At 34.2% G+C, this 16,091-nt stretch overlaps 2 protein-coding genes across 3 annotated transcripts in view; both read right to left on the bottom strand.

Annotated features, from left to right (window-relative positions):
* Positions 1–466: 466 nt before the first annotated feature.
* LOC128013644 (matrix metalloproteinase-16-like) overlaps positions 467–16,091 on the bottom strand; it is a 58,910-nt gene continuing 43,285 nt past the window's right edge. For both annotated transcript variants that reach the window (XM_052596764.1, XM_052596763.1), the window contains 4 exons: positions 10,563–10,701; positions 8,123–8,273; positions 7,929–8,044; positions 467–5,616 (listed from right to left, as the gene is read on the bottom strand). In XM_052596764.1, the coding sequence (XP_052452724.1) occupies positions 5,288–5,616; positions 7,929–8,044; positions 8,123–8,273; positions 10,563–10,701 (735 nt within the window). In that variant the 3' untranslated portion in view covers positions 467–5,287. The remainder of the gene's footprint in view (positions 5,617–7,928; positions 8,045–8,122; positions 8,274–10,562; positions 10,702–16,091) is intronic.
* The window catches only part of cubn (cubilin (intrinsic factor-cobalamin receptor)), a 226,603-nt gene continuing 219,687 nt past the window's right edge, over positions 9,176–16,091 (bottom strand). Inside the window, exon 67 of the mRNA XM_052596762.1 lies at positions 9,176–9,193. The gene's annotated coding sequence lies outside the window, so the exon portion shown is untranslated. The remainder of the gene's footprint in view (positions 9,194–16,091) is intronic.

Below are 16,091 nucleotides of genomic sequence, written 5' to 3'. Positions count from 1 at the left end.
TGTATGTGTGTGTGTGAATATTTTTAAACGAATATTTTATCATTTTATACTTTCTGAATTTATCATTTTGTATACTTTCTGAGTTTTTATTTCTATTTTATTTGTCAATTTATTTTTGTATTTAAATTTAGTTATAAAAAAGTTCACCTGTTTTAGTTCAATTTTTTTATTTCCTTTTTTGGTGAATATTTTTGATGGAATTATTTGGTCAAATGGTTTCTACTTATTTTATACATTCTTTATTTTATACCTATTTTATAGTATTTAGTTTTTTTGTTCATATTTTATTTCTAAGTTCTTTTTTTTTTGTTAACTGTATTTAACAAAAAACTTGTTATTTGCCTCTTTTTTTCCAGAGGCAGTTATGTTTGGACTAAGAATGATAATGAATCAACCACAACGGAGTCAAAATGAGAATGCATGAAGATGGTACAGGTTAGATGAACACAAAGATGCACAGGGGAAATATGTTCAAATGAGTTTATTGATCAATGAAATGGATCGTCAACAGATACATCACAAATACAGGGCTACAGACAGAATGAAAAAGCATAAACACGTTTTTCAGACTTCGTTTGTTTCCTTCATTTGGAATCGTTTAACATAATCAGGATGGAAAGACGATGCACATGACAATGAAGATGACTGAGATTAGCACAGATGCTAATGATTTGGAGGAACTGAGAAGTTAGTCTGGAGAATAAATGATACCATGTCGCAAAAGCAAACAGAAAACCACATCTTTGCTAAAGTTACAGAATCTGTAAACACGAATCAGGGTCTAGCACCAACATGTAGCCAATGGGCGGCACAACCTTTGACACCTGACTTAGCTGAAGCTTAAGGCCTTCACAGAACACATAGAAAATATACATGAGCCTTTAACACCAATCCATGCACCATCACGACTAGTGCAACATAAGCGTGAATACATTACTCCTGCACAAACCATCATCAAATCAAGTGTAAATCCATAATGTCTAAACTAATAACAGCACCAAAAATCTACAGGATGACGCTCACCAGTGTAGGTCCAGTTAGCACCACAAGTCCTGTCGGCTAGACAGAAAACGCTCAGAGAGAGACTCACTGTTCACACACAACAACAGATTCGCTTCTTGATGAATAAGCACACGCTCGTCCGTTTATGATCAGCTAGTCAGATAGACAACCAAAAAAAAAAAAAATGTAAATAGCAGATGTTTTTTTTCTTTTTTATTCTTAAGTATTTTTTTGCAGTTTAAACTGGATGAATTTAGAGACGCAGCTTTACAGTGTATGTTTTTACAGTGTATGTCAGATTTTCAGCATAAAATGCTCTTTATGAGGAATTGTCTTAAATTGCATTTATTCCACCACTGATTCCACCGAAAAACAAGTTCACCCCTTTTACGAAAATTGTAGTCAGATGACTATATTATTTTACTACTTAAATAAAAATGTAAGTACACGACCATTCAAAAGTGTGGGGTTTGTCCGTTTTATTTATTTTTATATAATAATAAAAAAAATGCAACTGTTTTTATAACTTAGATTATATCCCATATCTTGGACTTTGTTTCTTGCAATTTTGAGAAAAAAAGACTAAATTGTGAAATATAAACTTATAATTCATTTTTTTTCTCTCTCAATTTTGAGTTTAAATCTCACTCAGTTCACTCAATAAAATCTCAATTCAGTTTTTTTTTCTCAGAATGCTAAATTTACATTAAAACTTTTTTTTCATGCAAACTTTTCTTTCTTTTATTTCACCACAGATGATTATTTTTTTAATGTCATTGTGACATTTTATCTCACAATTCAAACTTTTCAGATAAATTACCTTTATATATATATATTTTTTTATTCTGTTGCAGATCCTGGCTTCCATATCAATTTGATCAAAAGTGACTATAAAGACTTAATGTCACAAATGTTTTACCATGCTTAAATAGAAAACAATTATTTTAAAATGTAGTAATATTTCACAATTTTAGAGTTTTCACTGTATTTGTATGCCTTGGTCTTCTTTCATAACCATCACAAAGAAGTCTTACCAACCCAAGACTTCTGAATAGTAGTGTACATGCAATCCGATATTTTTGGCCTTATATTTAATCTTAACTAGTTGACTAGTCATTCAGTCGACCCACCTCGTACTTGAATTTGAAAATATGTAGTTTCACACATCCCTATTATCAACATTGCTGGTTGGTTTAGAGTGATTCATGTTTAAGAAACAGTCACAGACAGTAATTCGGGTCATTTACAGCTTTAATCTCTCATCTCAGCTGTTATGCTTGCAGTAACGATGGCCGCAGTCATTTTGCTGAGCTAGATTTGAATTGGAACATAGATGGCAGTTGGATGGCTGACCTGACCTCATCCGCCATGCCAGCGCACCGACGGCCAATCAGAATGCACACGAGGCCGCGGCTGTCTCTGTTTACTTTTGCACTTGGCGAGTTCTAAATGCCTCTGCCCACCTCTGTCTCATATTTTATGCTCTGATTCTTATCATACTAGCTAAATATAACCACAGGATACACACCACCTTTATGATACTTGGTTTTCTGGATTATTTAATGGTTGCCGTTTCCTCTCAACTGTTCAAACTGACTTATGTTTGATCGGCTGGGATTCTGGGAAACGTTCAGATGCACTGATGAGAATGCACACATACACGCATATACACATTGAGAAAGAGAGAGGATAGAACACTTACAAAATGTACTCTATGTGGTACATCAGATGGAAATACTATGGTACTTTTGAGGTATATCATGGAATTTGAACTCATGTGTCATTGTAGTTACATGGTATTTCCAAGAATGGGGTACATGTCCTTAATACTGTGCTACATTATCAGAATACCATGATAAAAAGTCAAAAACACTATGGTAATACCATGATAGGTGTTAAAAATACCATAGTAGTAGTATGGTATAATGATACCATGTATAAAATATCATGGCAATACCATGGTAAAATGAGTAAAATACCATAGTAGATTTTATAGTTCCATGGTTCCATGTTCAAAATACCATATAGTAGTATCATGGTATTATGTTCAAATGTCACAGCAAAATGTCCAAAATACCATAATACCCCAGTTTCATGTTCAGAACACCATGGTATTTGTACCATGGTAAAATGTCCAAAATACCATAGTAAATAACATGATAGTATCATGTTAAAATATTCAAAATACCATAGTAAATAACATAATGTATCATGTTAAAATGTGCAAAATACCATAGTAAATAACATAATAGTATCATGGTACAATGTCCAAAATACCATAGTACCATGGTACCATTTTCAAATACCTTACTATGATAAAATGTCCTGTACTGTAGCATGGTACATTTTGGAAGTGAAAGAAAGGCAGAAAAGTACTGTGGCAGTACCATGGTAATACCATAGTGTTTTGAGTATTTTGAGTGTCTTGATATTGTGTGGTACTAAATGATTACCAAAATAAAATACTATGCTATTACCATAGTATTTGTGTTAGTTGAAAGAGTAGATGTTTATATGTTTTTCCAGACTGAATGCTGTATGTGTATCATAAATGTGAACAAAGCGCTAAAAGGCATTTTAATCATATACTGATTAATTTATTAAGTCTGTCAGGACAATTTGTCCCAAACCAAGTCATGAAGTACATGAATTTGAAGAATATCCCATTTTTTTTTCATTTTTTTTTCTTAAAACAATGAAAATGGAAAAAAGAAAAAAATCTAACTTCAATACAGACACACATTCAAACATCGCTTGCCAGAAACACGCTTATGTTTTTTTTTATATCATGTATGTTCTTTTCTCGCATCTAAAGAAACGTGCCAGATGACAGCTTAGCACTTTAAGTACCACTTTAAAGTTGAGGTTGAGACCATTTGATTTCAAATGTACCAAAAAAATATAGAAAGAAAAAGGATCGTAAAGAAATGCTAATGCAAGCAAATAACTTTGTTCAAACATCCGTTCGATGCAAAGGACAAATCTAGAGTCAGACTGCAAGACAAGAACTGAACCGAAAGTTCTGACTCTGTAAAAAAAAAAAAAAAAAAAAAAAACAAAGAAAACGTCCGATCCATTCGCAGAAACTTTCGATCAGAAGCAAAGATGAAACGTTACATGATATATCCTTGATTTTCTTCTCGGTTGATAGTAAAGACACAGGACTGGATGTGAAGGCTTGCATACACTTTGAATCAAGCGCTGTCCTGAGTTGCTCTGGTGGTTCTGGTTTAAACAACAAGGTTCTCGAATCCCATCCAGACCTAAAAACAAGGCAGTCCGAAGGAGATGACATGCTCTGTCTCAGCAACCTTTCGGAAAAAGGGAAGAAACAAATTCTCAGATCTCTGTCTGTGTAAACACGACCAAACGTGAGCGTTAAGCACGATAAACGGTTCAAGCACTTCCTTTGCGTTGCAAATCTACCGTCAGACGGAAAAAACGCGATAAAGTATTCGTCGTTGCAGTGGCTTGGTCTTCCCTCTGTTTTGACTGATATGTTAGGCAGAGGTTTAAGGAGTCCTGCCCCATTCCAGTGTGGCCCCTGGCAAAAATGAGGTCTCAAATTGATCTCAAAGGGAGCAAAGCAATACTGCACTGCCGATCTGACAGGACAAACGAAGCGGTGCTCAAAAACAAACGAATAAGCGAAAAACAAAAGCAACAACGCAATCCATAATTAAGGCTATTAAAAATATTGCAGAATATTTTGGCCCCTGTTTTTGAGACAGACTGCCACAACAGTCAAAACTTCCCCCACTACATATCACTGCAAAATATTTAGAGCAGGGAGGGAATAATAATAATAATAATAATAAAATCGTAAAAAGAAGAAAAAGATCCTCTTTGGAGTCTTTATTTGGTTTGGGATGCTTTAAAGGGAATCGTAAATATTTCAGTTGAAAAATAAATAGATCGGAGTCAAGCTAAAATTCGCAAAGTAAAAGAAAATGCGACTCCTGCGGTATTTTCGTTAATTTTTTCATGTTTTCGGCGTGCACTTGTAAAACCTAAAGGTATAGCAATCAGCCATTTCCATGACAAATGGTGGCACTGGACGGTGCAATGCACCATGGGGTCCTTGCAATCCCGCAAGTCCTACAGCGGGTGCACTGGGGCCAATGGGACAAGAGAAGGGAGTTTTGGAAGGAAATGCGCCCCTCGTCTCCTGGAGGGGGGAATCAAAGCAAAGGCCCCCTCTGTTCTCCTTGAGCGAGATGCAGGTCGAGAGCCAAAATTCGCAAGTTTAGGGTGTTTACGCCACCGTGTCTTGTGGCCGTGTGACTCACACCCACTCCTGCATGGAGCGTTTGCAGTACAGTATGTGTCGGGGCGTCCCCTTCCTCTTGAACTGAAAGACGGTGTAGATCAACACCAGCAGGCAGAGCGCCAGGACGCAGGGAATGACGATGGCAATGGCTTTGACCGTGCTGGCTTCATTGTCCAGTTTAATCACCACGTCCTCGTCCTCCGTAGGCTGCATGTCGGGGTCGATGGGCGTGAGGTCGCATCCCATGAAGTCTTTGAGGATGGAGCGAGGGTAGCCGGGCTCCACCCGCAGCCTGTGGTTGTTGAACTTCCAGTACTCTTTGTCCTTGTAGAAGTAAGTGAAACCTGCAAAGCATCGACACAGGAGACATTGTAAGTTGTTTTCATATTTAAACTGGATATTTAATTTTAAATGTGCGTTTCAATCTATTTTTTTACATTTTGTTAACTTTAGTGGTCATCTAACAAGTAAGTCTTGTTAAGTATGGACAAACCTCAAAATGAATATCTGTGGCAACATTTCTTTTCATTTTCATTCTCATTTTCATTTAGTTTAACTTCACATACTAAAATAACTATAAATAAACTGCTATAAAAATGTATATATATAAACAACTATACAAACATATTTAAAAAGCTAATAAAAATGTCAAAAGCACACAGCAAAAATACTAAAACTAAAATTAAAATAAGAACAGAAAAACTACTAAGACCTATTAGTTAACCTATTAGTTAATATAAAATAAGTTAATAAAAAAGACAAATCTACACAATTACTAAAACTATTTAAAATCAAAATGAGAACAGAAAAATACTAAAACTAATAAAAATATTAACTAATATTATAAAATATATTATAAAATGAACAAATATGTATTTTAGCTTTTTGTTTTAAAATTTCACAATTATATATATATTTTTTTAATCATTGGGGAAGTCGTGGCCTAGTGGTTAGAGAATTTGACTCCTAACCCTAGGGTTGTGGGTTCGAATCTTGGGACGGGACAGCTTCGAATTCTGAGTATGGGTCACCACACTATATAATAAATATATGTAAAAGTGCATTTAAAAATGTTTTATTTAAATGACCAAAAAAAAACGTGACAAACAATTATATTTGTTTGTCCAAAGTGTCATCAGATCTGTCAATGCCAGTTGGGTTGTTCAGGCCAACTAGCGTTGACATTAAGCCATGGTGCACGTGTGGGTGATGCAAGTTCCAGTCTGAGATTAATCTTGATCTCACATCTCCCTGCTAATTTCCTGTCACTCTCCACTAATTGTGTTGAACATAGATTCTACATCTTGGAAAAGAAAATGTTCCAGACTGGAAGAGGGTTTCAGTGTGATCTAGAAAGTGTGATCTGAAAGGCTTATCGTAAGACCATGGGTTGTCGTAACATCGATACTTGCAGGACTAAAGCGCAGAAAAAAAAAACGAAAAAAAAAAAAAAAACTATACTTTCCCATCTCCCCATGATCGGCTGGGCATGATGACACATAATTAGGGTCAATTTTCTCGACTCTGTATCGCCCACAGAGGCCTTTTGGGTAACGTGCAGAGACAGGGCTGAAAGAAAGCCCACAATCACTTTCAAAGTGTGGTTAGCCAAACAATTTCCCTGGAATATCAATCCACCCTTCACGCTCAGATGAACGCCTGCGTCCACGAGCAAACCTGGCAGCAGGGCTGGGCACAGATGGCATGTGCGTGGCTGTCGACCTGTGCGCCTGCAGCTACGGACTGAACTCATGCAAGACGTCCCCACCCCGAGAGCTCCTGCCAGAGACGTTCACACTCGCCCGAAACACACAACCTATCAGAACTGTGCTCTTGTGCAGAATGAAAATAGGCCAGTGTAAACGAGAATGACACTGCTTCATAATGGACAGAAAAGATACAGAGTCAAATGCAAGAGGGTTTTAGATGCTGCATGGTCTGTTTGTAGTTTAAATTAGTTTGCTAACGAGTCTTTATTTAAGTTTTGTATATGTTTAGAATCTTTGCTGGTTTTCCCCTTTTTATTATGTTGGTTCCAAATTGGGTTCCAAATTATTTCTCTGCAATTGTTGCTTTTTTTCTTTTTATGAATGTAGTGGGGAAACGACATGAAATTATGGGAAGATGCTGAGGACATGAGGTTCGGAAATGTTGCAAGCGGGATTCAAACTCGTGTCGCCTGCATGAGCACCACATCACTAACAAAATCTATTGAAAATACCAAGTTTTGGTCTTTTTTTGGGAGTTCGATGGCTTAAAATGAATGTTTTGTCAACAAAAAAGTGGTCTATGTGACTTGTGCACAATATGCCAAGGCAGAAGGGATGTTTAATTTTGGTGGGTTCCTCACACAAAGCTATGTCATTTTTACAGTTCAAAAGCATCCTGAATAGGAGAAAGTAAGTCTTATGGTTTTGGAGCTTAAACTAGATTGGATGATAACATAATAAAAAATGACAGTAAATTATATTACAAACATTACAATATAGTGTTTGTCAGTTTACGTAGATTTTAAAAATAATTCATTTTCTGAATGAACAATAAACCTAAAGAAAAAATTGTGAAACAATTGTGTGTATATATATATATATATATATATATATATATATATATATATATATATATATATATATACATATATATATAATAAATTTACCGTTAGCTTTGTCCACAAACGCTCCTTGCGGAGAATCTGGAACACCCTTCCATACAGTGATGGACTTGGGATAACCAGGATCTATCATTTTCAAGTCTTCGTTATATCTCCAATACCTGCATATAGATAAACAGAGAAAGTGAAAACACACACATGGCCCAGCGCACACACACACATGCATGCTGTGCACATACCTATCTCCTTTGAAGAAGTAGGTCTTGGCCACGTCCTCCCACCAGACGGCTGTCTCTATACTCTGTGCTGGCATGCCGTTTCCAAACATTGAGATGTCCTGCGGGTAACCAGGCTGTAGCATTGTGTCCTTGAACACCCAGAACTGCTTGCCTAGAAACAGCACAAGAACAAAGGAGAAATCAGGAGATTACAGTATTCAGCCCAGGGTCGATTTTGAGAACGCTCTGTCATTCAGCTCAGTCAAAGAAGGAAAATGTAAATGATGGAGTCTATGAATTCTTTATGACTTGCTGATTTGTTCAAGTGTGGCTCCACATACCGCTGAGGGGTTTGCTGATTTATTGATTATATATTGTGATGATTTCAATCGCTTTTTTTCCACCAGTATATGCCTTGATTGATTATACTGTATTTTGTTGCATACTTTATGAATCATTTAAATATTTTAAGCCATTTAACAGCAAAATAAATACTTACATGTACTGAACATTATAAAATAAAAAATATAAAAAAATAATATAATGAGAACATTACAGTAAACATTTATTTTAAAAGCAGTATTAGCTTAATTAATAAATAATAATATATAAAACATGTAAAAGTAAAATAATTATAAACAATAATATAAAAAATTATAAATATTATAAATAAAATTAAATATTTTACATATTACTATAAATTACACATACATTCTTAAGTATGTTATAAAATATTCAAGTATTATTAAATATAATTCTAGCTATATATGGTACATATTACAAAATACTATATATATGTTTGTGTATATGTGTATGTGTGTGTGTGTGTCTGTAATATATATATATATATATATATATAGAGAGAGAGAGAGAGAGAGAGAGAGAGAGTTCAAATTATTTTTGTTAATTTTTTTAATTAAAGGCAGCAGATTTTTTTTTTATAAATACAGTTTTACATTTTAGTATAATTTTTATTCCATATTATAATAATTATTATTATATATAATGCAGCAATGATTATTAAATATAAGAATTAATTAATGTTCTTAATGGACAATGGACATATACAGTAAAGAATATATATATATATATATATATATATATATATGTATATATATATATATAAATTAATAATATACAGTATCGCCCGTATGCACATTTATTCAATGGACAAACTTTGTAAAGATAACCCTAATCACATTTCCTGTTTCTACCAGTGAAACCTGCCTCAAATCACTGATAATCTGACACTGAGGTTGATACTTGATAAATTGATACATTGATTATTTCCAGAAATGTCTGTGTCAGCAAAACCAAACATTAAATTTCACAGTTCAGGCACTTGTCTTGACTTGCCTGTTTGCCTTTAATTACCGTGAGCAGGCCTCTGTTACTCAGACCTGACTTGTTAATGCCTTCAATTTAAAATGTCAGTGTGCTTTAGGAGAGCAGGGGCGCAGCGGGCCGTCATGGTTTGTTTGGAGTCTGAGGGGTCAGAATAGGACAGGTCCGTCATTCTTCCTCTGGAGGAGGAAATGCCTGTCACGTCACCTGTGTCTTTCTCATGGCCCTCTCAGCGGGGTCACGGCCGAGTGTGAGAGAGATCTCTGCAGACCCCTGGAACCTAGTGTGTGTGTGTGTGTGTGTGTGTGTGTGCGTTTTTTCAGTCATTCTGCGAGTGTTTGTGAAAGTGAAACTGCAGGATGGTTTTATTGTAAATGTTAGCTGGAGGTCACCGTTATCCAGAACAACACATTTAAACGTCCAGATTTGGCTATGCTTTCTGACCTACTTAACTGCTCAGAGGTCAGTGTAAGTGATCCTCACTCTGTGCTGCTTTCCACCGGCAATGAGTGTGAGAAAAAAAAAAAAAGTGTTTATTTGCTTCCACATGGACCACACACACTGTATACGAGCCCATGGGAAGAAAATCACAAATGTGATGAGTTTATAAGCTCAATCATAATGAGCTTGGTGTGATTTCAAACATTTCTCATCAAAAAAAGTTTATTCACATTCATTCATAGTTATTTTACTTTGTGTTTTATCTAGCAATCTAGTGTTAGAGGTTTAGAGTGCAAAGTACACAATCACACACCGATAGACGGAAACAACATAATTGTTCCATGCATCCATGATTCAATCGTCCCTCTTTCCTCTTGCTCTCCGATCTGATGCTGGAGATGTACGGTGTTCAGGCAAATAAATAATGCTAAAAACATGACAGGCACGGTGGGCTAAAAAGGTTGATTAGGCTCTCTGAACACGGGAGACCATTTATCTAGTTGTCGAGGAACAAAAGCGTGTGGAAAACTGCTGTGTTTGTGTGTGTGTGTGTGTGTGTGTGTGTTTTTCATTATCTCATTTGTATCAGCCTCATCTTTTCCTCTTTTGCATTTTCAACTCTCTCTCTCTCTCTCTCTCTCTCTCACACACACACACACACACACACACACCTTACCTTTGAAGAACACAAATTTGCCCTTGCTGTTTTCATAGACGGCGTCGATCTTGGGTGGCAGACCTCTCCAGAAGACGTTAATGAGCATGGGGTAACCGGGCATCACAGTATTATCTCTGACCCTCCAAAACCAGTGGTCCTTCATAGAGAGAAGACACAGGCAGAAAAAAACCTTAGCTGAATGGTACATGTCAGACATCCCATAAGGCTTTGCATGTTTTTTTTTTTTTGAAGCACATAGTGGTCAATACAAAGCTTTAGAAGTCTAGTCTTGAAAGCAGCTATTCTGTTGTTTACAAGTCATTGTTTTAGGCTCAAAAAAGTATATTTTATAAATAACTCAAACCCTAACGGGAATAGTCCTGGCCTTCACCTGCTGCTGTTTGGCCGCAGCTGCTCTGGATCCCACGTCACACATCTACAGCTTTGATGCCACTGCTGTGATGTCTCCAAGCTTGTTTAAACATTAGTGGTAAAACAGACATTGCTCTGTGGTGGCCGTAACAATTGTTCCCTCCTGGGCAGCTGCTATGAGTCCAGAAATCAAAATGTATAAAATAGCCACATGGAAATTTAATGTATTTCTATCTCTCTTTCATGGTTCTCGGTAGACGCTGGAGGCTTTTTAGTCATAGTGAAGAGCAAAGGATGCACATTAAGTGTGTAACTGATGTTTATCTGTGTGTTTTTTATCATTCTTGTGCTACTGAAGAGGATGATGGGATGATATAACATTTTAAATTGTATTAAATATTATTTATAATAATTTAAACTATATGAACATACAAGATACAATATATATTAAATCATTAAAATGTTAATAATTTACATAAATAATATATATATTATTTACATAATAATTTAATAAATAATAAATATATGTGATATTTAATCTCTAATCATTCCAAACCTGAATGACTTTTTTTTCTCCAAATGCTGAACTTAAAATATTCAAAAATAACATTGCTATATATATTTAAATTAAATATATTTTTACTAATATAATTAATATATATTCATAATATTTTATAAAGAATATTATTCAATAATATAAAATAAGTTATGTATAAATAATAATTCAATATTAAATACATTCAATAAAAAATATATTATTATTATTATTATTATTATGAATAGTTAACTAAATAACATAACGTTTGGGCAGGATTATTAGTTAATAAGACCTAATAAGTTACAATAATATACCTTGGTAATTAAACAACCTTGTTAATGTCATAAAAAAAGTTTTAATGAGATTCTCAGAATAGTTCTCATGTTTGTGCATATTTTTTTTTTTATATATCTAATGTACATTTGCTTGTATAATAATAATAATTATTAAAATATGCAGTGCTATCAGAGCGATTACTGATTAATGTTTATATAATGTTCGTAATATATATATATATATATATATATATATATATATATATATATATATATATATATATATATATGAATATTTATTATACATTTATTTCGGATGCAATTACAGTAATCTCAGTTAAGTGATTTGAAAGCAATAAAAAATATTTATTTAAATATAAAATAAAAATAATATATTAATTATATTACTATATTAAATGGATAAACAAAAATAAATGAATTCAAATAAATGAAATGAAATTGATAAAGAAGCAGCATTTTCTGTCAAGCAGTCTCTATTTGTTCATTCTTTGATTTTTTTCTTCTTCTGTCGAACATAATTATAATGTGTAGTGTAGCACAGCTGGAACATGACATCGACCAATCAGCATCCAGAAACACATCTCGTTGATATGCAGTTCTGAGAGAATTTGTTGTGCACCAACACTACGTTTCACCAGGACTGAATCTCTCAGAATGCAACTCAACAGCAAGTTTGAGCATAACATATGGCTCAGAGATGACAACTCCATTATTCTTCAAGCACACATTTGCTTCTCCTGACTAATCTTATGTTGCAAATTGAAGAATGTAATCTGACCATCAGTATCTCTAAAACTGAAGACGTCTTTCATTTTATCCTGCAGTAATGCGCTCAGATGACACTTCTTCAGCCTGCTCCTCGCTGACAGCATTTTGTACTCGATTATAGAGACGTCACTCCTCAGATTTTGCACCACTACTTTGATTCCTCTTGTTCCTCACTGTAGCTAAAAAATGTATCAAACAGAGCACAGCGATTTTGTTTATTAGTAGTGTTTGCTTAGAATGCACTTTTGTATTACTTGTCCCATACTCACTTAAATAATACCTCAGATTTGATTGGGTCCTGTGAGCAGTTACCTAGCAACATACTAAAAAACACTCCGAACACCTTAGCAACTGCATAACAATGCAAAAACAACACTCCAGTATTGTGGCTGGTTTTCTTCGCTTTTATACACACTCCTCCGCCTCCTCATTCTTCACTTACCAGCCTCTTCTATCACAAAACCAGAGAAAGACAAACAGATTTGCCTGCCACTCTTTGATCACAGGGAAGCCCACACACACAACAGTGACCTGTGCACAGCTTGTAGATGCACCACATTCATCTGCGTTTGCCTAGGACAGAAGAGCTTCAGCACACCTTACTTTTTAATTTACTATTAATATAATTATATTTATTTATTTAAGTCATCTTAAAACTATAGACAATAATCATTTAATAAAAAGGACCATAATTAATATTCGTGAACCAATAATAATTGTGCACCAATTGTGATTTTTGATCAAACTGGAGTAATGGCCTGTGTAAATTCAGCTTTACATCACAGAAATAAGTCTTATTTTAAATATATATTTAAATGAAAAACTGTTACTTAAAATTGTGAAATATTATTACAATTTAATTTATCAATTTTACATTTTACGATTAAATAAATGCAACCTCAGTGTGATTTCTTTCAAGAAAAATTCAAATGAAAAATATTTTTTTATTTCGAAACCTATTGACCAGTTGTGTGATGTATGTGTGTGTGTATATATATAGCGCGTTAACGACGTTAATTAGTTGTTTGTCGTTAATTACGTCAAATTTTTTAACGCATTTCACGCATGCGCAGTGTGACAAATTATTTAGGTCAGGAAAGTCTCGTCGATCTCTGAATTCTCAAGATAGTAAAAAACAGCAGCGAGCGCTGCGACGAAAACACAGAAGAAGCTTAAGGTTTTACCCCAGTTACTCTCAAATACATTCATGCCAAGCTCGATAAACAGAGACGACTTTGGTAGTTGATACGCTGGAGCTTCTTCCTGTTATAGCGTCCTGTGTTTCACACTGCGCATGCGCAGAACGTCTACATGCAATGCAGCGAAAATTACAGCTGTTTGGAAAAGCATTTGCATTTTTACTTGGTTTTACTGGCACTTGAAGCCTTCAGAACGTGAAAATAACAATTCTAAAGTATTGTGGCAGAGCAAATGAACACCTCCTAAAATCAAGAGTGCCCAGAGCAGAGTGCAGAGGGCGCATGTTTGTGTTTGTGAGTTCATTCTTTCGAGGTTCTCTATGCATAATTTCATAGATATGTGGCTATATTTAACCACTGGTTCACCTAAACCTCTTACACTATCTGTAGTTAAATGGCATGGTTTGATATAGTGCTCAGGTAAATTTGATTAAGTAAATGTTAAACTTTTGAAATTCAGAAAAAAAGAACCACATATTGATGAATCAATACATGAAAATTATGTATCTGTGTCCTGTTATTTATCCTTTGGTACGCATTTCAGAAAAAAAATGGTTAGGATCCAGGTGTAGTTGCAAATAGTGATTAATCATGATTAATCCACTGAAAATTCTGATTAATTTGATTAAAAATTTTAATCATTTGACAGCCCTAATATATATATATATATATATATATATATATATATATATATATATATATAGATAGATATATATATATATATATATATATATATAGATAGATATAGATATAGATATAAATTCACCTTTTGTCTGTTATCTATATAGGCTAATCTCTGCAAGACCTTAAAATGCATGATGCTTGTGTTACAAAGGTGGTGGTGTGGGGATGCACGAATCTTGGAGCTTAAAAAATAGGTCACAGAGAAAAAATGTATTCTGCTTCATTCTGTAAGAAAGAGTGTCTTATGTGACCTTCTGTACAGCATTTTTTTTTTTTTTTTTTGGGAACAGTCACTCTCAGAGAGAGCATTTTCTGGTACAAGTTGGACTGTTTTCAATTTAAAATATCTTTAATTTAGCTTTGTAACACATAGGAGTGAAATGTTAAAAATAATGTTATCGTACAGGAAGCAGCGTTAGGATTAACGTAATTGAAGCACATGCTGTTCACTGATTAGGATCTTCACAACTTCTTCTGATGCCATTTAATGAGCTTATAAAAGCTTCTATACAGTATGTGGTTGTTTAAAATGTACATGTGTATATATATTTATTTAAGGGTTATTAATTGTTAATGAAATCATTAAGGAAAAAGAGAAATTGAAATGGAGGTAAAATCTCTCAGTTTCTCATATTTCTCGGCCATATAGCTACATATCGATTCATTCAGATGTCAGAAAACGATCAATGACATTTGATTTGCTTTCACTGATGTTTGATTTTGCAGGACGAAGCAGTAAGTTATGAGAGCGTTTAGTCTGTATCACAGTGTATCGGCCAGCCAGTACTGAACACATGGATGTGTGCGGGGAGATGCACTGGAAAGATGAAAGCAGTGCGAGCAGTGTGGTGCTGGGCAGGTTGAGAGCTCACTGCTGGGAGATCGGCCTCTAGCTCTCTGTTTCACAGTCTACAGATCCCTCACTGGACTGTGAAACTCTCCTCACAGGACTGGACGGAAGAGATCTGTCACTGGGCACAGACTTAAACCGCATCAAACAGCAGCACTCAGGAGACGGCCAGTCAGTTGAGTGAGTGAGTGAGTGAGTGAGTGAGTGAGAGAGAGAGACACACTCTCCTATACTTCAGACACACTTACTTACTATAGAGCGAGAGAGAGAGAGAGAGAGAGGAGGGAACTGACTGTTTATATTACCGGAGAAATGATAGAAAACAAAGCATGCTTTTATTTACAGCTGAAGAAAATGTACCTACAAGATTTAGAGAATTTTAATTTGAGAATGAAAAAATAAAGTTTTATATATTTACATTGTGTTTTTATTATAAATACAATATTTAATAAATATGAAACATTTACATATTTTTATATATTTATTCATTCCTAGATTTAACATACATTATACTACATAATTCTTAAATATATATATATATATATATATATATATATATATATATATATATATATATATATATATATATATATTTATTTATTTATTTATTTATTTTTTTTTAAATACCATATGTCTATTATTGTTTAGGTATATTATATGTATATTACAAATTGTTTATATTTCATATTTGATAAAAAATATAAAACATAATTTTTTAGTGCTGTCAAATGATTAATCGCGATTAATCACATCCAAAATTCATTAAAAAAATCATTTAGGTAATACATATTTGTGTACTGTGTATATTTATTATGTATATATGAACACACACACATGCAT

Source organism: Carassius gibelio, chromosome B24 (assembly GCF_023724105.1).
Source record: "Carassius gibelio isolate Cgi1373 ecotype wild population from Czech Republic chromosome B24, carGib1.2-hapl.c, whole genome shotgun sequence".
In the NCBI taxonomy this organism is placed as follows: Eukaryota; Metazoa; Chordata; class Actinopteri; order Cypriniformes; family Cyprinidae; genus Carassius; species Carassius gibelio.
Note: the sequence above shows the minus strand (reverse complement) of the source record. Positions and strands in the feature narration are given on the sequence as shown.